At 47.5% G+C, this 18,375-nt stretch overlaps 1 protein-coding gene across 8 annotated transcripts in view; it reads right to left on the reverse strand.

Moving 5' to 3' along the window:
• Positions 1 to 18,375, reverse strand: part of CCDC57 (coiled-coil domain containing 57) — a 105,613-nt gene that overhangs the window by 32,427 nt on the left and 54,811 nt on the right. For all 8 annotated transcript variants that reach the window (XM_060290756.2, XM_060290758.2, XM_060290755.2 and 5 more), the window contains 2 exons: positions 17,618 to 17,804; positions 1,001 to 1,101 (listed from right to left, as the gene is read on the reverse strand). In XM_060290756.2, the coding sequence (XP_060146739.1) occupies positions 1,001 to 1,101; positions 17,618 to 17,804 (288 nt within the window). The remainder of the gene's footprint in view (positions 1 to 1,000; positions 1,102 to 17,617; positions 17,805 to 18,375) is intronic.

Genomic DNA, 18,375 nt, shown 5'->3' on the forward strand with positions numbered 1-18,375 from the left:
ACTGCAGCTATATGTCAGGGAGTGTCCTTGTATTCTGGCATCCAGGGGCTCGATGTCTGCAACTTAGATCTACCTATTTCTCTAAAATGTGGAGGAAGCAGAGGGAGGGAAGAGAAAGAATGATAAAGCAAATGTAGCAAAAAGTTAACAATTGGTTAATCTAAGTGAAGGGTATATGTGCTATTCTTGCAACTTTGTGTAAATTTGAAGTTATTTCAAAATAAAAAATTAAACACAAACATAAGCAAGAGTATAGATTTTCAGTACATGATAAAAATGTCAATTCAAAATCAGTGAGAAAAAGGAGGATAATTACTTACAGGGTACTATGACAATTAGTAAAATAGAACAACTAGAGAAACAGGTGAATATTTACCTAAACTCAAAATATAGAAAGAAACCTCTAAGCCAGAAAACAGTGAAATAAACCTTTAAAGTAGACTGACAGGGTTCATTAGATGAAAAAAAAGTTATCTGTGGATTTTTTAAAAAAAGAAAAATTAAAAGGCAAATGACAAGTTTGAGAAACATGTGTAACAGAGAAGGAACAATTTCCTTAACACATAAAGAACCCCTACAAACTAACAAGAAAAATACAAACACACAAGTAGAAAAATTAGCTAAAAACTTGCATAAATAACCCACAAAAGAAGAAATATAAATGGCTGATAAATAGATTAAAAAATTTAAAATTGCTCCAAATATAAGACATTTTTAAAAGATGCATTTTTTAAACTATTATGTTGGTAAAGATTTAGAAAATAATACCTAGGTAGGTAAAGCTATATAATAAAACATATATATATATATTATACTTTGTAATTTTGAAAAATAGCAGGAAACACACTGATATGTTACTGGCAACTATGTTGAAATGCTAAAAGTTGGAAACTTTTTAAATTGTGTTTACTGTATTTTGAAGTTTCTGTTATGAAATAAAGTATTTAAGCAATCAGTAAAAAGTTATTAGAAATAAGTTTCTTACGTAAAGGAGTGTTACCTGAGTTGTGAGACGGGGTTGCAACGGTCCCAAGCGTGCATCAGGTGCCTCACCTGAACCCTGGGCCTCAGGGGTAGGAAGGGGGTGATGAGGCAGCTTCCCTATAAACGAGATGAGGGAAATGGTTTGTCCTCTGTGTGCACGTCACTTGGGTTTCTCTCGTGGTGAATTCAAATACTCAAGAAGAACAGTAAGTACCTCTTCAAAACCAAAGTCACTTCTCTTTCAAGAGAACTTGGGGGGTGGACACCTGTGACTTATACAACACACACCAGCATTTCAGCAGACTTCAGAACACACAGAAGCCTTCCACAGCAGCACATACCCCTTATGCAGCTTCTCAAAGTGGCAGTCATGAGCCATCCATTAAGAGACCCAAAGACATACCCTCTCCGCAGCAGAGAAAAATAAGAAGCAAAAGTTTAAGTATATACACTTGAGGATTATTCTTGTAATCAATGCTTCAGCAGTCTTCTTTGAAAATAGGCGTAAACATCTTAGATTAACTTAATCTAAAACTTTTTTTTGCCGGGGGGGGGGGTGGGGTGGGGGTGCGGGTGGGGGACTAACTTTGTTCTGCATGACACAGAAACAACCAACTGTAACTTCTCAGTTGCACTATTCTTGTTATGAACTCTCATCAGATCTTTCACTTTTGAAAATTATTAGTAAGTTAACCATGGCCATGTTAAGTCTTTGACATCTCCATGGACAAAAAAAATGTTGTCTGCCATTTCAATAAACAAAGAATGTTGCCTGCCACCAAGCTATCAGCCTCTGCAGCCACCCCAACTGTGCACCCTGAGGGGATTTGGGATGGAGAAAAACAGGACACTGTCCCTACATAGTTAAGATGCATATCAAAGGAATGATTTCAATGGGCCCAAGGTCTTGCATCTTCCCATAGGTAGAAAGGCACTAAAATCCTCGAGATGCCTGCTTTTTGTGATTAGCAGTAATCTTTTGATGTCTCACTACATATATATTGTTTCAGCAAAAACTCCTACATGTTCTTTCTCCTCCCTGACCTCTTTGGAACAGTCTCTCAGATCCATCTGACAGGCTACCTTCCCAGACTACAGTCCTCAGTAACGTTCTTGAATAAAACATAATTCTCAACTTTTAGGTTGTGCATTTTTTCTTCAGTGAACATCTACAAAGAGTTTGTTTACTTTAATGGGAAAAAAATGAAAGAAAGAAAGAAGAAAAAGGAGAGAAAGCTTTACAGTCAGGTCAGCACAGTGGGAAAAGACTGTGCTTACAGGAATTGCTTAGACCACCGTGAGGCCATCCCAGTGGACTGACTCAGGATTTCCAGAACCCTAGTCAAGAAGCAGATGGACCATTGAGACCTCAGAACCAAGACTGAGAGGAACAAGGATTAACCACCTAGGACTGAAGGAACCAATGAGGGACGAGGCAGCTGTTGTTGGGAACACTATAGATGTGATTTTAATGTTCTCCTTTCTAGATATGCAAGGAACTCTTTCTTTTTCCCCTTAAGCTGTCTGTAGTCCACATACATTTAGTGGTCTCTGGTTTTGTAAACTGAAATGAAACATTTCTAAGTGGTATCTTGTTCTCCCTGCCCGAGTCCTCCAGAACTCAGAAACTCCGGTTGACTATTCTTACTTGCCTGACAATATAGTAATTTGCATAGGCTCAAAGAGAATCTGTCCTTGTTTTTACCAGGATTTGACTGGAAATGTGGATTATGCAGCCAAGGCCCTGCCTGGGCAGCCAGAGTTGAGAATGATACTCATTTAATTATCAGGACCCATTGCCTGTAAGGATCTGTGGTTGACTTCATGGAGCAATGCTCACAAAGCCCTCCCTCCCAGGATAACTGGCAGGTGGCAGGCTCACAGAGGGTTAAGGAAGGTCATCTCCTGGCAGGTCCAGGAACCTCAGAATATTTTGGAAACCTCAAGAAAAAAGGAATTTTCTCAAAATCACCAAGCAGGTGAAACATGGAGAGTTCTTGGCTTCCTGGACTCAGGACAACAAACAAGCTTTCAACAGTCCAATCTGAAATCGTGATGGAAAGTTCCAGCAAAGCAAACTCAAGAAGTCTAACACCGTGAATTAACACTCCTGCTGCGCCTATGGAAACGATCAGGCCAAATGATACCAGACTTGTTTTGTGATCAAGAATAGTCTTTGAGATTATTTTTCTTTTTCTTTTTTCTTTTGGCCACGCTGTGCGACTTGTGGGATCTTAGTTCCCCAACCAGGAATTGAACATAAGCCCTCAGCAGTGAAAGCGAGGGTCCTAACCATTGGACCGCCAGGGAATTCCCCGAGATTATTTTTTTATCAAAAGCTGAGAAACTGTAGGGAGGGACTTCTCTGGTGGCACAGTGGTTAAGAATCCGCCTGCCAAAACAGGGGACACGGGTTCGAGCCCTGGGCCGGGAAGATCCCACATGCCGCGGAGCACCTAAGCCTGAACGCCACAACTCCTGAGCCTGCGCTCCAGAGCCCACAAGCCACAACTACTGAGCCCGCATGCCACAACTACTGAAGCCTGTGCACCTAGAGCCCGTGCTCTGTATCAAGAGAAGCCACCGCAGTGAGAAGCCTGTGCACTGCAACGAAGAGTAGCCCCTGCTCGCCGCAACTAGAGAAAGACCACACGCAGCAACGAAGACCCAAGGCAGCCAAAAGTAAATAAATTAATTTTTTAAAAAAGAAACTGCAGGGAAAAAACTGTGTTCCAATGGAAACTGCATAGCCTACTGCGCACCCTGAGGGGCTGTCAGGTTCTTGCCTCTCATTGTGCCTGAGCTACTTTACAACTCTGGAAGTTGACAGACACGCAAACTACACCTCGTCCCTTGGAGTTTTCATGGGCTCCCCCTCCCCCCTTTAGAGAAACCAGTTCTGCCCCATTTGCAATTCAATTCCTTTACTCCAAATAAATTTGTGCCCTTTTGATTTTTCCTTGGAATTGCTTATAACATGTGACTGATTTCCTCACTGTTTAGTAAACAGAAGAGAATTCTAAACACGGGATCTTTTTTTTTTTTTTTCGGGATCATTTTCATATCTGTTTGAGAGCCATATTTTACTTCTTTCTGAAAATTACTTTTTAAAACCTGGTTAAAGAAATATTATTAAATGTTATTAAACATCAGAAAGGACACTGAATAATATGAACCATGATGAGCTATTAACTGTCATGAACACTTCTGCTCTAAGTAACATGGCATGAAAATTGATACAACACAATGGTGAGGAGGAGAAATGGACAGAAATACAAGAGCAGTGCAAGATTTTAACACAAAGATCGTGGTTCTTGGCTTTTCAAGTTGACGAGTATAAAGAAGTTTAGACAGAATGTTAATAATTGTATTTAAGCTGAGGTATCCCAGCACTGGAGCCTACAGGCTGTTGGGTGGGGCTGGGTCTTCGTGCCAGGGTGGTGGTCTCCAGGAGAGCTCACGCCAGTGGGTGTTCCCTGGTACCTCCGCCACCAGTGTCCTTGTCCCCACAGTGAGCTGCAGCTGCCTCCCACCTCGTCGGAGACTCCCCAAGACCAGCAGGATAGTCTTCGGTATTTTGCTCATTTGTTCATCCATGTGAACATAAAATCCAGTTTGTCCAGCTCCTTGAAAAAAATATGCTGGGATTTTGATCAGTTTGAGAATTGACGTCATCGAAAAAGTAAGCTCTCTGTGTCAGTGGACATACTGTATCTCTGTTTATCTAGGTCTTCTTTAGCACCTTTAATAACACTGTAATTTTTTTCCAATAAGAAAAAAATATATTTAATAAGGCTGCTTAATAGAACAGAATCAAAAGTAGACTTCAACTCATGCTTAAAAATAACTGAAGGAATTCTTTTTTAAATAAATTTATTTATTTATTTTTGGCTGAGTTGGGTCCTCGTTGCTGCACGCGGGCTTTCCCCAGTTGCGGCAAGTGGGGGCTACTCTTTGTTGTGGTGCGCAGGCTTCTCATTGCGGTGGCTTCTCTTGTTGCAGAGCACGGCTCTAGGTGAACAGGCTTCAGTAGTTGTGGCTCGTGGGCTTAGTTGCTCCGCGGCATGTGGGATCTTCCTGGACCAGGGCTCGAACCCACGTCCCCTGCATTGGCAGTTGGATCCTTATAAACACTGCACCACCAGGGAAGCCCACTAAAGGAATTTTGAAACTCTCTCTTGTGAAAATTAACCAAGGGAATCTCACTAAGATGGAGTGGGAGGCCAGAAGGGGAGCCCTTATGCACGTCCCACTCACATCAATACAGATCCTAACAGAAGAGACTACCTTGCATCTCCATACGGAAGTGACACTGCTTTACTGCTGCCTGTGGGAGGAAGACATTCTCCTTGCCTGGCAGCAGCCCAACCAATGAGAGATCATTACAGCTCAGCCAATGAAAAACCACTACACTTTGAACCCCCATTTTCCTCCAATGGACTGTTTATAACGGCTCCCCACAATGTCCCCTTCTCCTCTATAAAAGAGTTTCCTCTCTTTTGCTTTACCCGACTTGCATGTGGTTCACCATAGTTGTATGTTCTGAACTGCAATTCTTTGCTGCTCCTTAATAAACTCGTTTTGCTGATAAAAATAACTGTTTTAGGTTAACATTACATGGAGGTCCAACCGAGATCCAGAGCAGACCCCTGACAACCCCAAGGCTGGTGAGCAAACAGGTGTGGTACCAACAGAGCCCACTGAGCTCACTGTTTTTCTAGTCACCCCTGGAGTTTGAGGGTAAGCTTTTCTCCTGGATCTGAGCTCCACTCTTTTTGCATTTGGAAGCTCTCTAGGCTTTATCTGGGATCTGTTCAAAGGCTTCATCCTTTTTTGTTAAGGCCTTGTTTTGTCCGTGAGTACTCACTTGGCACTTCAGCCGGACTTGAAATCAGGCTGTCCCTATTGGAACTGTGCTGGCATTTGGTCCAATTCCTTTTGGAACTGGGCTGTTCCTATTTGGAACTGTGCCATTCAGCCTCTGGCCTGATTCCGTTGGGATCAGGCTGTCCCTACTGGAACTGTGATGCTATTTGGCCTGCAGGCTGTTTAAGAATTACCTCTTTGCTTTAGAGAAAAAAAAAAAAAACTCTCGAAAATGGGATCCCAGTTATCTAAATGTCTTGAGGGCACCCCACATTCAAGGACCGTCTGATTTTATGTTTAAAAACCACAGCCCCTCCTCCTGCACATTTCTATGGGGAAATTTCAGGCTCCCCAAACTTACCTTTCTTAAAACTATATTAGCCATAGCTCTGAAATCATCAAAATTAAACCGGGTGCCTCTTTTGGTTGCTATTTTGAGGCTTCCAAACATTATCAGGAATTTAAAATTGCTTCCCTGCAAATACAATAATTACATTAACTGAGGCAAACAATTAAAGAAAGACAAAATGGCTCTGAAGTCTCACGCTCAGCTCCCCCAACTCCTTTGTCCCTGGTGTCATCTTGTTCATCCTCCCACCCCTGCTTCTTTGTCTCAGGCTCTGCCACCCTCTGAACCTATCAGAACCTGCCCTTTAAAGTGAAATATTCTGAGGGTCCAAAGAGACCCCAGATTACTTATGTTCCCTTGAGGAAGGGTGAATTGCCAGACGCAGTTAAAGACTTTCCTAAAGTAACTGAGGGCCCCCCGTAGGTTTGCTGGAGAATTTAGCATAGTTATTCAAACCTACCAGTCTGGTTTCTCAGATTTATATCAGTTAGTTTACATGCTTTTTGAGGGGCAAGCCAAACACTGGATGAAATTAGCCCGATGGAAACACCCTGGAGGGGATTTAGAAAAACAAACCCCTAGCTTCTGGCAAGAGGTCAGAACGTGCTGAAAACCTCCACCAGCAATTACAGTCGTCTTTCCTAAGCCTGTTGATGGGAATAAAATTTAGGTTTTCACACAAAAATCTGATGAACCTGTTCATAACTATTATAATTGACTTCACATTGTTTTTAAAGAAAATTCTGGTCTTCCTTCAGATGTTCAAACCACTCAGATACTCCTTATCTCCATACTTATGAATGGGCTGAACCAGGATCTTTCTCTTTTAAAAGAACAAGGGTGGAATGGGAAATTACGTCCACTCTAGACTTAGTTAACTTGGCAAATTAGTTCACTCGAATCCTAGATGAATCACCTAAAAGACAGACCACTAGGGCTCCCCTGGTGGCGCAGTGGTTGAGAGTCCGCCTGCCGATGCAGGGGACACGGGTTCATGCCCTGGTCCGGGAAGTTCCCACATGCCGCGGAGCGGCTGGACCCATGAGCCATGGCCGCTAAGCCTGCACGGCCGGAGCCTGTGCTCCGCAACGGGAGAGGCCACAACAGTGAGAGGCCCACGTACTGCAAAAAAAAAAAAAAAAGAAAGAAAGACCACTAAATTCTTAATCTTCAACTCCCGAAAATTAAGGCCCCTTAACGAAACCCAAAACCTTCTAGTTTCTGCTATTACTGTAAAGAGCGAGGACACTGGAAAGACTGTTACAAGTTTAAGTGTTTCGGGCATCTTCAGCCCTCTAACCAGCCTTTCCAATATCCTCTTAACTCCCAATGAGGGGCTCCAAGGAAGGACAGAGGCTCTCCCAATCCTCTCCTTGAATCAGCTTGGAGAAGCCACTCTCCAGATTGGGAACGAATCTCTCTCTGTCCTTACAGACACCAGACCACACTCTCAGTGCTCAGCCCCACTGCTAGAAAGGAGCCCCTGCCTCAAAATACTAAACTGGTCCAAATACTGGGGGATCTCTAATGCACCTCAACAGGGTTCTGTTTCTGAACCTATTCCCTTTTGCTTAGACCCTTTAAGAGATACACACCCTCTTCTCCTTAGCTCCTCCGTCCCTATTCATTTAATAGGCTGAGACTTCTTGGAAAAGTATCATGCCTGAACTTCTTTCTCCCAAAAGGGGGAAACAGTTCTAAAATTTGACAGTCGCCATCAAAATAGCCACCAGGTGAATTAAATGATCCTTTGACATCTTTTATTTGCTCTGTCTCCAACGGTTCTGGAACTGATTCCGGAAACACTAATCATTTGTCCCTATTGAATCAGCTACCACTCTCCTTATGGGCAAACTCTCCAATTGGTATTGGCAAAATCCACAGTGTACCTCCCATCGAGATTCAAATAGATCCCTCAAAACCTCTCCTCAAGTAAAAAAGCCCTTCAAGGTATAAAGTCCATAATAGAAGACTTTGAGGCTTATGGCCTCATTATCCCCTACAGTAGTTCGTGTGGTACTCCTATCTCACCCGTGAGAAAACCCGTTTCCTCTCGTTTTACTGGACTTCCACGTGGTTCACCGTAGCTGCAGTCCTAAATGGCAATTCTTTGCTGTTCCCATTTTGCTGGAAAAATAACTGGCCATTTTTGTGTTTTAGGTGAACAATCCTAACCTAACTTGAGTGAAATAGAAAACCTGAGCCCATAGGGGCAGAACATCTGGCAACTAATCACCCTGATAATATGATCCCTCAAAACCCCTGGGACATGGCCAAAGCCATACTCAGATGGGAAATTCACACCTTAAAAAATGCAATTACTGGGCTTGCTTGATGGTACAGTGGTTGAGAATCCGCCTGCCAATGCAGGGGACACGGGTTCGAGCCCTGGTCCGAGAAGATCCCATATGCTGCGGAGCAACTAAGCCGTGAGCCACAACTACTGAGCCTGCGCTCTAGAGCCCATGAGCCACAACCACTGAGCCTGCGTGCCACAACTACTGAAGCCCACACACCTAGAGCCCGTGCTCCGCAACAAGAGAAGCCACTGCAATGAGAAGCCTGCACACCACAACGAAGAGTAGCCCCTGCTCGTCGCAACTAGAGAAAGACCGCACACAGCAATGAAGACCCAATGCGGCTAAAAATAAATAAATTTATATATATAAAAAATGCAATTACTAAACAAAAAAGAATGAAGTAAATGTTTAAGAAATCAGGGAAAGAACAATAAAATTATCCCAAGGAAAAGAATGAACAAAGATGAAATGGAAACTTCTGGTAAAGACACAGGAATCTACCCATTGGCTCCAAGCAGTCACCTTTGAGGAAACCCCCTGGAAGGTAGCAGAGAAATTTTAAAACACACACACACACACACACACACACACACACACACAATGTAAATAAACACATCTAACATGCTCCAGAAGAGATTAGAAAGAAATAGGAAGAAGTGGTATTTAAAGAAACAATGGGTGAATGGATAAAGAAGATGTGGCAGGTATATACAATGGAATATTACTCAGCCATAAAAAGAAACAAAATTGAGTTATTTGTAGTGAGGTGGATGGACCTAGAGACTGTCATACAGAGTGAAGTAAGTCAGAAAGAGCAAAAAAAATACCGTATGCTAACACATATATAAGGAATCTAAAAAATAAAATGGTTCTGAAGAACCTAGGGGCAGGACAGGAATAAAGATGCAGACGTAGAGAATGGACTTGAGGACATGGGGAGGGGGAAGGGTAAGCTGGGACGAAGTGAGAGAGTGGCACTGACATATATACACTACCAAATGTAAAACAGATAGCTAGTGGGAAGCAGCCGCATAGCACAGGGAGATCAGCTCGGTGCTTTGTGACCACCTAGAGGGGTGGGATAGGGAGGGTGGGAGGGAGACACAAGAGGGAGGAGATATGGGCATGTATGTAAATGTATAGCTGATTCACTTTGTTATACAGCAGAAACTAATACACCACAGTAAAGCAATTATACTCCAATAAAGATGTTAAAAAAAAAAAAAAGAAAGAAACAATGGGGACTTCCCTGGTGGCTCAGTGGTTAAGAATCCACCTGCCAATGCAGGGGACACGGGTTCGAGCCCTGGTCTGGGATGATCCCACATGCCGCGGAACAACTAAGCCGTGTGCCACAACTACTGAGCCTGCACTCTAGAGCCCACCAGCCACAACTACTGAGCCCCCGTGCCACAACTACTGAAGCCCGTGGGCCTAGAGCCCGTGCTCTGCAACAGAGAAGCCACTGCGATGAGAAGCCCGCGCACCACAACGAAGAGTAGCCGCCACTCACCACAACTAGAGAAAGCCCGCACGCAGCAACGAAGACCCAATGCAGCCAAAAATAAATAAATTTATTAAAAAAAAAAATGGCTGAGAATTTTAAAGAATTGGAAAAAAAACCCACAAAACCAACCAACCACAAGTCTTAAGATTTAAAAAACATACTGATTCCAGAGCAGGTTAAATTAAAGCAGAGCAACTCTCATGTAGACACAGGATGGTAAAACAGGAGCACAAACGGATTAGATGAAAAAAATCTGAGAGCAGCCAGAGAGGAAAGGGAGGCCACCCACCAGGAAGGGGCTTGTACTAATGCTGGCTTCTCAGAAGACAGCAGGGTATTGTTTTTATTTTTTTTTTGCTACGTTGGGTCTTCGTTGCTGCGTGCGGGCTTTCTCTCATTGTGGCAAGCGGGTCTACTCTTGGTTGCAGTGCGCGGGCTTCTTACTGCAGTGTCTTCTCTTGCATTGGAGCACGGGCTCTAGGCGCACGGGCTCAGTAGTTGTGGTGCACAGACTTCGTTGCTCCGCGGCATGTGGGATCTTCCCGGACCAGGGCTCGAACCCGTGTCCCCTGCATTGGCAGGTGGATTCTTTTTTCTTATTTATTTTATTTATTAATTTTTGGCTGCATTGGGTCTTCGTTGCTACGTGCAGCCTTTCTCTAGTTGCAGCGAGTGGGGCTACTCTTCATTGCAGTGCGTGGGCTTCTCCTTGCGGTGGCTTCTCTTGTTGCCGAGCACAGGCTCTAGGCGCGTGGGCTTCAGTAGTTGTGGCTCGTGGGCTCTAGAGCACAGGCTCAGTAGTTGTGGTACACGGGCTTAGTTGCTCTGCAGCATGTGGGATCTTCCCAGACCAGGGCTCGAACCCGTGTCCCCCGCATTGGCAGGTGGATTCTTAACCACTGCGCCACCAGGGAAGTTGCTATTGTCTTTGAAAAAGTTGTAAGAAAATGCTAATCAGAGGTCTCTTTCCAGCTACACCATCGTTCTAGAAAGTGGTCAAAATAAAATCATTTTATGAAGACAAAGAGTTTATTGCCCACAGGCTCTTCTTGAAGGAAAGACTAGATCCCTGAATGTCAGTTCCTTTCCCTCCCAGGCCCTCAGAAGAGATGTGTGAAATTGTGCATGACCCAGGGCTCCCGAGGGTCCTAGAGAAGCAGAGTGTGGCAGGTTGCTGACAGCGAGGGGCAAACATGCCAAGAGTTCATAAAATGTGACTGAAATCACTGCTTCTAAATTAATATCATTTACAGTAGGATTGGAGATCCTTATGTATGATCATAATTAATTAAATGTAAAGAGGTATTTTACTATTTATGTAAGTGTGCCCAATAAACAGCATTGGGTCAGCCAGCTAACCACTTAGGAAAAGATAAAGATAAATCCCTAATTTGTTCTTTCCTTTTACTAAATCATTTCTAGATGAATCAAAAATTCAGCAAGAAGAAAGTTGGGGGAAGGGACAAAAGAAATTCAGCAGGAAAACTACATGATAATGAGATACAAATGGCCAAAACACACACACACACAGAAATGTAAAGAAATACAAATTAAAACAATGAACTATTTTTACCTAACTAAATTGGCAAAAAACATTTTCTAATGAATTTTTAGTTTCTGTGAAGCTGTGGTCAAGTAGGCATTTTACTGTTGTAAAAATGCCTGAGATGCGCTTTGGTGGGGGGTAGGGGTGGACTGGGGGCACGACCATGCCCTCCTGCGAGGCTGGCTACAGCATGACTGCCGAGCCGCAGGACAGACATGTGATTCCAGCGTGGAGTCTCCTCCCAGCGGGGCCAGCGAGGGAATGAGTGCAGACCGAGGCGGGGGCCATGTGGAGTTCCAACATGAGGGTGCGTGTGACAGTGTGAACACACACCCCGACAGACAGATAGGCGCCAAAATGCGGATGAGTTCTAGTCAGTAATTTGTGCTTTCCAGTATAAGTTAACAATTTCTCAGCATTCATTTGTATTTTTATAATGAGCAAACAGCCTTTCATAATCAGAATAAAAAGAGAGCTTTTAAGAATTGCTGGCTATGGGACTTCCCTGGTGGTGCAGTGGTTAAGAATCTGCCTGCCAATGCAGGGGACATGGGTTCGAGCTCTGGTCCGGGAAGATCCCACATGCCGCGGAGCATGCACCACAACTACTGAGCTTGCACTCTAGAGCCCACAAGCCACAGCTACTGAGCCTGCGAGCCGCAACTACTGAAGCCCGCGCGCCTAGAGCCCATGCTCCGCAACAAGAGAAGCCACCACAATGAGAAGCCCACGCACCACAAAGAAGAATAGCCCCTGCTCACTGAAACTAGAGAAAGCCCGTGTGCAGCAACAAAGACCCAACACAGCCAAAAAAATAAAATAATAATAAATAAATAAATAAAAAGAAATGCTGGCTATCAAAGGCTATATACTGTGTGATTCCAACTGTATGACATTCTGGAAAAGGCTAAACTATGGAGACAGTGAAAAGATGAGTGGTTGTCAGAAGTCAGGAGGAAGGGAGGATGACCAGTGGAGCACAGAGGCTCCAAACCCACAGAACACACACCACCAAGGTGAACCTGATGTAAACTACGGACTCTGGGTGACGCTGTGTCAAAGTAGTTTCACTGATTACGACAAATGTACCATCTAGAGTGGATGTGGATTATGAGGGAGGAGTGCGTGTGCGGGGTCAGGGAGTGTACAGGAAATCTGTGTCTTCTGCTCAGTTTTGCTGTGAACCTAAAACTACCCCCCAAATAAAGTCTTTCAAAACTGTTAGATGTTAAGATTCTTAGAAACAACACTTTAAGGAATCCTAGCTGTATACTATAGATTAGGAAAACATCATGTGCAGTTCCAATTTCTGGCAAAAGCTGAACTGGCAGCAGGAGGAAGAACAGAGTAGGAGAGAGGTGGGCCAAGCTGAAGTCCACTCAGTTTGGCTGCATGACCGGCCCTTTTCTGGCCCTCCACCGTGCAGGCCTGCTCAGGCTGTGCTGGCATCCATCATGGTCCTGGCCTCACCCACAGCAGATGGTGTAATGGCCTCTCAGAAGTGAGGGGTGAGCACTCAGAGCTGGGCTGACAGGAGTGCAAACGGGGACGGGGCACCTGGGGACAGGTGACTCCCCAGCACTGCCACCCACCCACTTGCCTGGAGAAGAGGTGGGGGAGTGAAGGGCTGAATCAAGGGCCGCCTGGGCAGCTCTGGGCCACACGCCCAACCACGCGAGTCTGCCTGTCTGTAAATGCGGATCCGAAGGCCCGGACCTGAGAGGGAGGGACGTGGCTGGCACAGGAGCCTGACCCCAGGCCGTGGAGGATGCAGGATGAAGCCAGGGCCAGTGAAGGGGCTGCTCTGCTAGCTCCCTGCGGTGATGAGGTCCCTTCCCAGAGGCACACAGGCGAGGACAAGCCTTGGGGCAGGGGCAGGTGTACCCTGGGGTCGACCCTGCCTGGTGGCGCTGAAACCAGAGGGAGCCAGAGTGGGTGTGGCTCTGCCTTGGCTGTACGGCCTCACATTTTCAATATTGTCAAGTGATGATAAGATACTTCTCTCACAGCTGGTCATTCTGTACCACTTAATGATCGCAGTCACATGACTGATGACCCTGGTAAATCATCTTTGTAAAAAAATGCAGACAGACCAGTCTTGTTCACAGCCTTTGCTATCCCCCAAATGTGGGAGAGTAGAAACCTACCATCGCACGGTGTTGGGGGAGGGTGGCCTTCCCAAAAGGGAACCAACGGAGTATGCTGGACATTCTTACAAACCACCAGTGACAGAGAAGTTCACAGAGCAAACCCCAAACCCTTCACCCATCTCTTCTCACTCCGCTATCCTCCTCAAAGCGCTGGATGTGCTTCCTTCCAGTCCGCCCTGTATGTGCACGCGTGCACACACACGCTTTGTATGTTCACCTGGGGCTCCAAGCACACTGTTCGGCGGGCTGCTCCTCTCACAGGCTGACGCGTCTGGGCTGGCACACACAGTGTGTGGTCAGTGGGCCGAGCTGGTCCTTACAGTGTCCAGGCCCGCGAGGAAAGGACACAAAGTGAGAAAACGCGTTAGGACGTCAGGGGCTTTGAAGTAATTTGGAAGGGCCACATTTTTATTGTACTTGACAAAAGAATCATCCACAGTGGACTGGAGCTGAATGCGGAAAGCGGGCTGTCTGTCCCTCTTGTTTGAGAAGCCTGTGCGGAGATGGCGCCTGCTGGGGATGCGGGCGCCCCTTCGTTCTCTTGAGGGCTGAGCAGCATCCAAGTTCCGACTCCGATGTCCCACGGATGAACACCTGGACCTTCCCAATAACGTTCTTACTGTAATAAAAACGCTGTCAAAAATATCCTTGTATGGGCTTCCCTGGTGGCGCAGTGGTTGAGAGTCCGCCTGCCGATGCAGGGAACACAGGTTCGTGCCCCAGTCCGGGAAGATCCCACATGCCGCGGAGCGGCTGGGCCCGTGAGCCATGGCCGCTGAGCCTGCGCATCTGGAGCCTGTGCTCCGCAACGGGAGAGGCCACAACAGTGAGAGGCCCACGCACCACAAAAAAAAAAAATATATATATATATATATATATATATCTCCTTGTATGTACATCTTTTTCAGATCTGTGAGAAAATCTTTTAAAAGAATCTCTAGGGGAAGAGTAGCTTATTCAAAGGGTACGAACATTAAAAAATTTGAGAGATGCAGCCAAATTGCCCTCCAAAAAGGCTTCACCAGGGAAGGTTCCCGCGGAGGCAGGGTGTCCCTCACGCTCTCCTGGACAATGAGGGTGGGACTTTTTAGTCTGGGCGTAAACTTGATGCTGACTTACTTGCCCGCCTCAGACTCCTGCAGAGGCGCGTGGCGTCCATACCCTTGTCAGTTCTGTGGATTTTCTCCTGTACGTGCCATCCAGCATTTTGCCTGTGATCTACAGATGCCCATTTTGGGTACTCATTCGTTTTACCTGTCAGGTATGTTGCAAACATTTCCCGAGTCTGTTATTTGTCTTTTATCTTTGCTTACAATGTCTTTTCCTTAGAGATATACTAAGATGTAATGAGGGACTTCCCTGGTGGCACAGTGGTTAAGAATCCGCCTGCCAATGCAGGGGACACGGTTTAAGCCCTGGCCCAGGAACATCCCACATGCTACGGAGCAACTAAGCCTGAGTGCCACAACTACTGAGCCTGCACTCTAGAGACCGTGAGCCACAACTACTGAGCCCGCGTGCCACAACTACTGAAGCCCGCACGCCTAGAGTCTGTGCTCCGCAACAAGAAAAGTCACTGCAATGAGAAGCCCACGCATCGCAACGAAGAGTAGCCCCCGCTCGCTGCAACTAGAGAAAGCCTGTGCACAGCAATGAAGACCAAACGCAGCCAAAAAAATAAAAAATTAAAAAAAAAGATGTAATGACATCAAATCTGTTGATTTTTGACTTTTCCATGTCTATGTGGTTTTAAACTTTTTAAGGGGAGCCTTCCTCATGCTTGGGATTGTTGCAAAGATGCACTGAGTCAATATGTGCATAGCCAATGGGCGAAGGGCAGTTGGAGCTGAATGCCACATCTCTGCACATATGGAAGTCTTAGAAAATGAAGGAGGTAACAAGCACAGATGCAGAAGAAAGTAGAGAGTTATGGGCCACTATGTGCCACTCTACGGTAGTACTTTAAAGGCTAGGAACTCTGGATAGATTTCCAGCAAAATGTAAACGTCCAAAATTGATCCAGGAAGAGGCAGAAAATCCATACAGACAAATCACCAGAGAAGAAAATGAAAGGTGGTTAAAAGTCTACCACTAATGAAAACACCAGGCATGGAAAGTTCTATTGCTGAGGTCGCTCCAACTTTCAGAGAAGGCTGCAAACTTGGTCACTAGGGATTTGCGGCTTTCTCTGACACTGGGAGGCACAGGGAGCAGGCCTGGGGAGAGGAGTTCAGTCAGATTGGGGCCTGGCAATGGAGGGTCTGCACCGATCAGGGGCTCCTCTACTGGATGGATGGGCGATGGATGGATGGATGGATGGATGGGTGGGTGGGTGGATGGGTGGGTAGGTAGGTGGATGACTCAAATATTTGGCCATGAGGCCAGCTGATTACAGGAAGCCACAATGAGGAGGAAAGAAAAGTTCACTGGGATAAAAGGTCAGAGGGAGAGAGAGGCATGGCTGTGATCAAAAAGGTCTGGGGCCTCAAGGGCTGGGAGAGGGAACCCTGGCAGTGGCAGGGCTTGGCACGGAGGCCAAGGTTAAGGGGCAGGAAGGTTCAGATGTGGGAGGGAATGGGGTAGAATTAAGAAATGGAGCCCTTGGGGCTTCCCTGGTGGCGCAGTGGTTGAGATGCAGGGGACACGGGTTCATGACGCAGTCTGGGAAGATCCCACATGCCGCGGAGCGGCTGGTCTCGTGAGCCTGCTGGGCTGGGCTCGTGAGCCTCCTGGGCTGGGCTCGTGAGCCTCCTGGGCTGGGCTCAGCCTGCCACTGAGCCTGCGCATCCGGAGCCTGTGCTCCGCAACGGGAGAGGCCACGACGGGAGAGGCCGCGTACCGCAAAAAAAAAAAAAAAGCTACTATTATCGTACACACAGCTCAGTGCTACGAAGAGACCGGGGATGGATGTTCCGCCCAACCTCCTTCTCCTTCAGTGGGAAGTGCTTTCTGGGCACTGCAGTGCTTGGGGGTGAGGAGGGCCCTTGAAGGAAGCCAAGACTCTAGTTAGGCAAGAGGAAGCATTCTGCAGACACCCCATGGCTCCGAGCTCCTTAGAGGCACACTGGGGTGCTCTGCTTCCAGTAGGAAACACAAGCCTGGGGCCTTGCTCCTCAAGGAGGTGAGCTGTCATGGAGAGAGCGGATGGCTTAGTTTCAAGTCGACAACAGGGTAGAATCCCAAAGCTCCCAGACTCTGGGATCATCACAGTGACTCAAAGCTCTTGCTGGAAAAGGACAGACAAGCAGAAGCCACAGAAGTTGAGGGGTAAGCTGTGAGAAAGCGGCCTGTACCCCAGCTGCACGAAAACCGAGGGGCTTAAGGCAGAGGCAGCGCGAGCGCCACTCAGCCAGGCTGGGTGACCCGGGGGTGCTTGTGAGAACCGGATGGTGCCAAGGCGCCAGGAGAGGCCCAATGTGTGGTGGCTCTGGTGGGTTCCATGGGCCCCTTTCTCAGGAACCAGCACCCAAGACCCCCACGGGCAGCCTGGGTGTCTGCGGCCCACAGCCCCGGCCTCTCGGCGGCACCGCATACACTGTCGCCTTTATCTCGAGGAAGCCGAGGCCCGAGCCGGCCTGGGAACTCGGCAGCCTTTGCCGTCACCACAAAGCCGCATAGAAACACCAGCTGCTTTGCTAACCTGCGGTATTTTTCTCACAGATGCTGCCAGAGGAGTGGGTTCACGGAACTCCCACTGCAGAGATGAAGCCAAGCTCTGTGCCTGACTCCTGACCTGGCCGCTCCACAGGGCGGCTCTGTTCTCCCTTCTGAACTCCCCCCCAACCCCCTGCCAGCCTGGCCGGCCCTCCTCCCTCTGGCCCTCTTCCGGTCCCCCCACCGTGGCTCTTCTGTTGCCAGCATCCCCAACCACACGGCGCAGGCGATGCTGGGCCGGGGTGGGGGGGGGTGACCCACCAGTGAGGTGGCCCAGCTCTGCACGCAGCCGGTTCCCCAGCTCCAGGAGCTGCTCCTTCTCCAGGTGCAGCCGCAGGATTTTCCTGGCTGCCTCCTTGAGCTTCCTCTGGAGTCGGGGCACAGACAGGGCCTGAGGGGGCTGTGCCTCCTGGTCCTCGGTCCCTGCGGGTCCTCCACGTGCCGGGCCCTGTGAACAAATCCACACAGCAGAGGCCATCAGATGAGTCCTGGAGGGGAACGGGAAGTGGGAGTGAGGGTGCAGATGGTGGGTGCCACCGCCCGAACGACCGTCCCAGAACCCACATCGCTGGGTGACGTCCCTCCAACATGATGCATCCATGCCCACCTTCTTTCTCAGGGGGGCGGGGTTGGGCTGGGGGTGTGCTCTGAATGAAGGCCCTCGAGGCTCCCAGGCCAAGGCCTGCCTGCACTTGGTGACTCTGTGCCCTGCCCCAATGCCTTTGTCTTTCCAGTGACAGTGAGGAGCCAGCTGGCACCCAGGCCTGGGCTCCCTCCAAAGGTGCCCCCGGGACCCAGGAGGGCTACACATGTGATCCGACCCCCTTCGAGGGCCCCATGGTCACAGGCTGGGTGCCTGCTGGCCGCCTGGTGTGGAAGGGGGCTGGCAGAGACCCAAAAGGTGGCCTGGAACGGGAACCCAGCCTCCATTACTCTCTTCCCCTTGCCCTGGATGTCTGCACTGCTGGGCCCCTCTGCCCTGGGCCCTTCTCCAACGCCTCCCTTGCCTTCATTCACTC

The sequence above is a fragment of the Globicephala melas genome, chromosome 20, assembly GCF_963455315.2.
Source record: "Globicephala melas chromosome 20, mGloMel1.2, whole genome shotgun sequence".
In the NCBI taxonomy this organism is placed as follows: Eukaryota; Metazoa; Chordata; class Mammalia; order Artiodactyla; family Delphinidae; genus Globicephala; species Globicephala melas.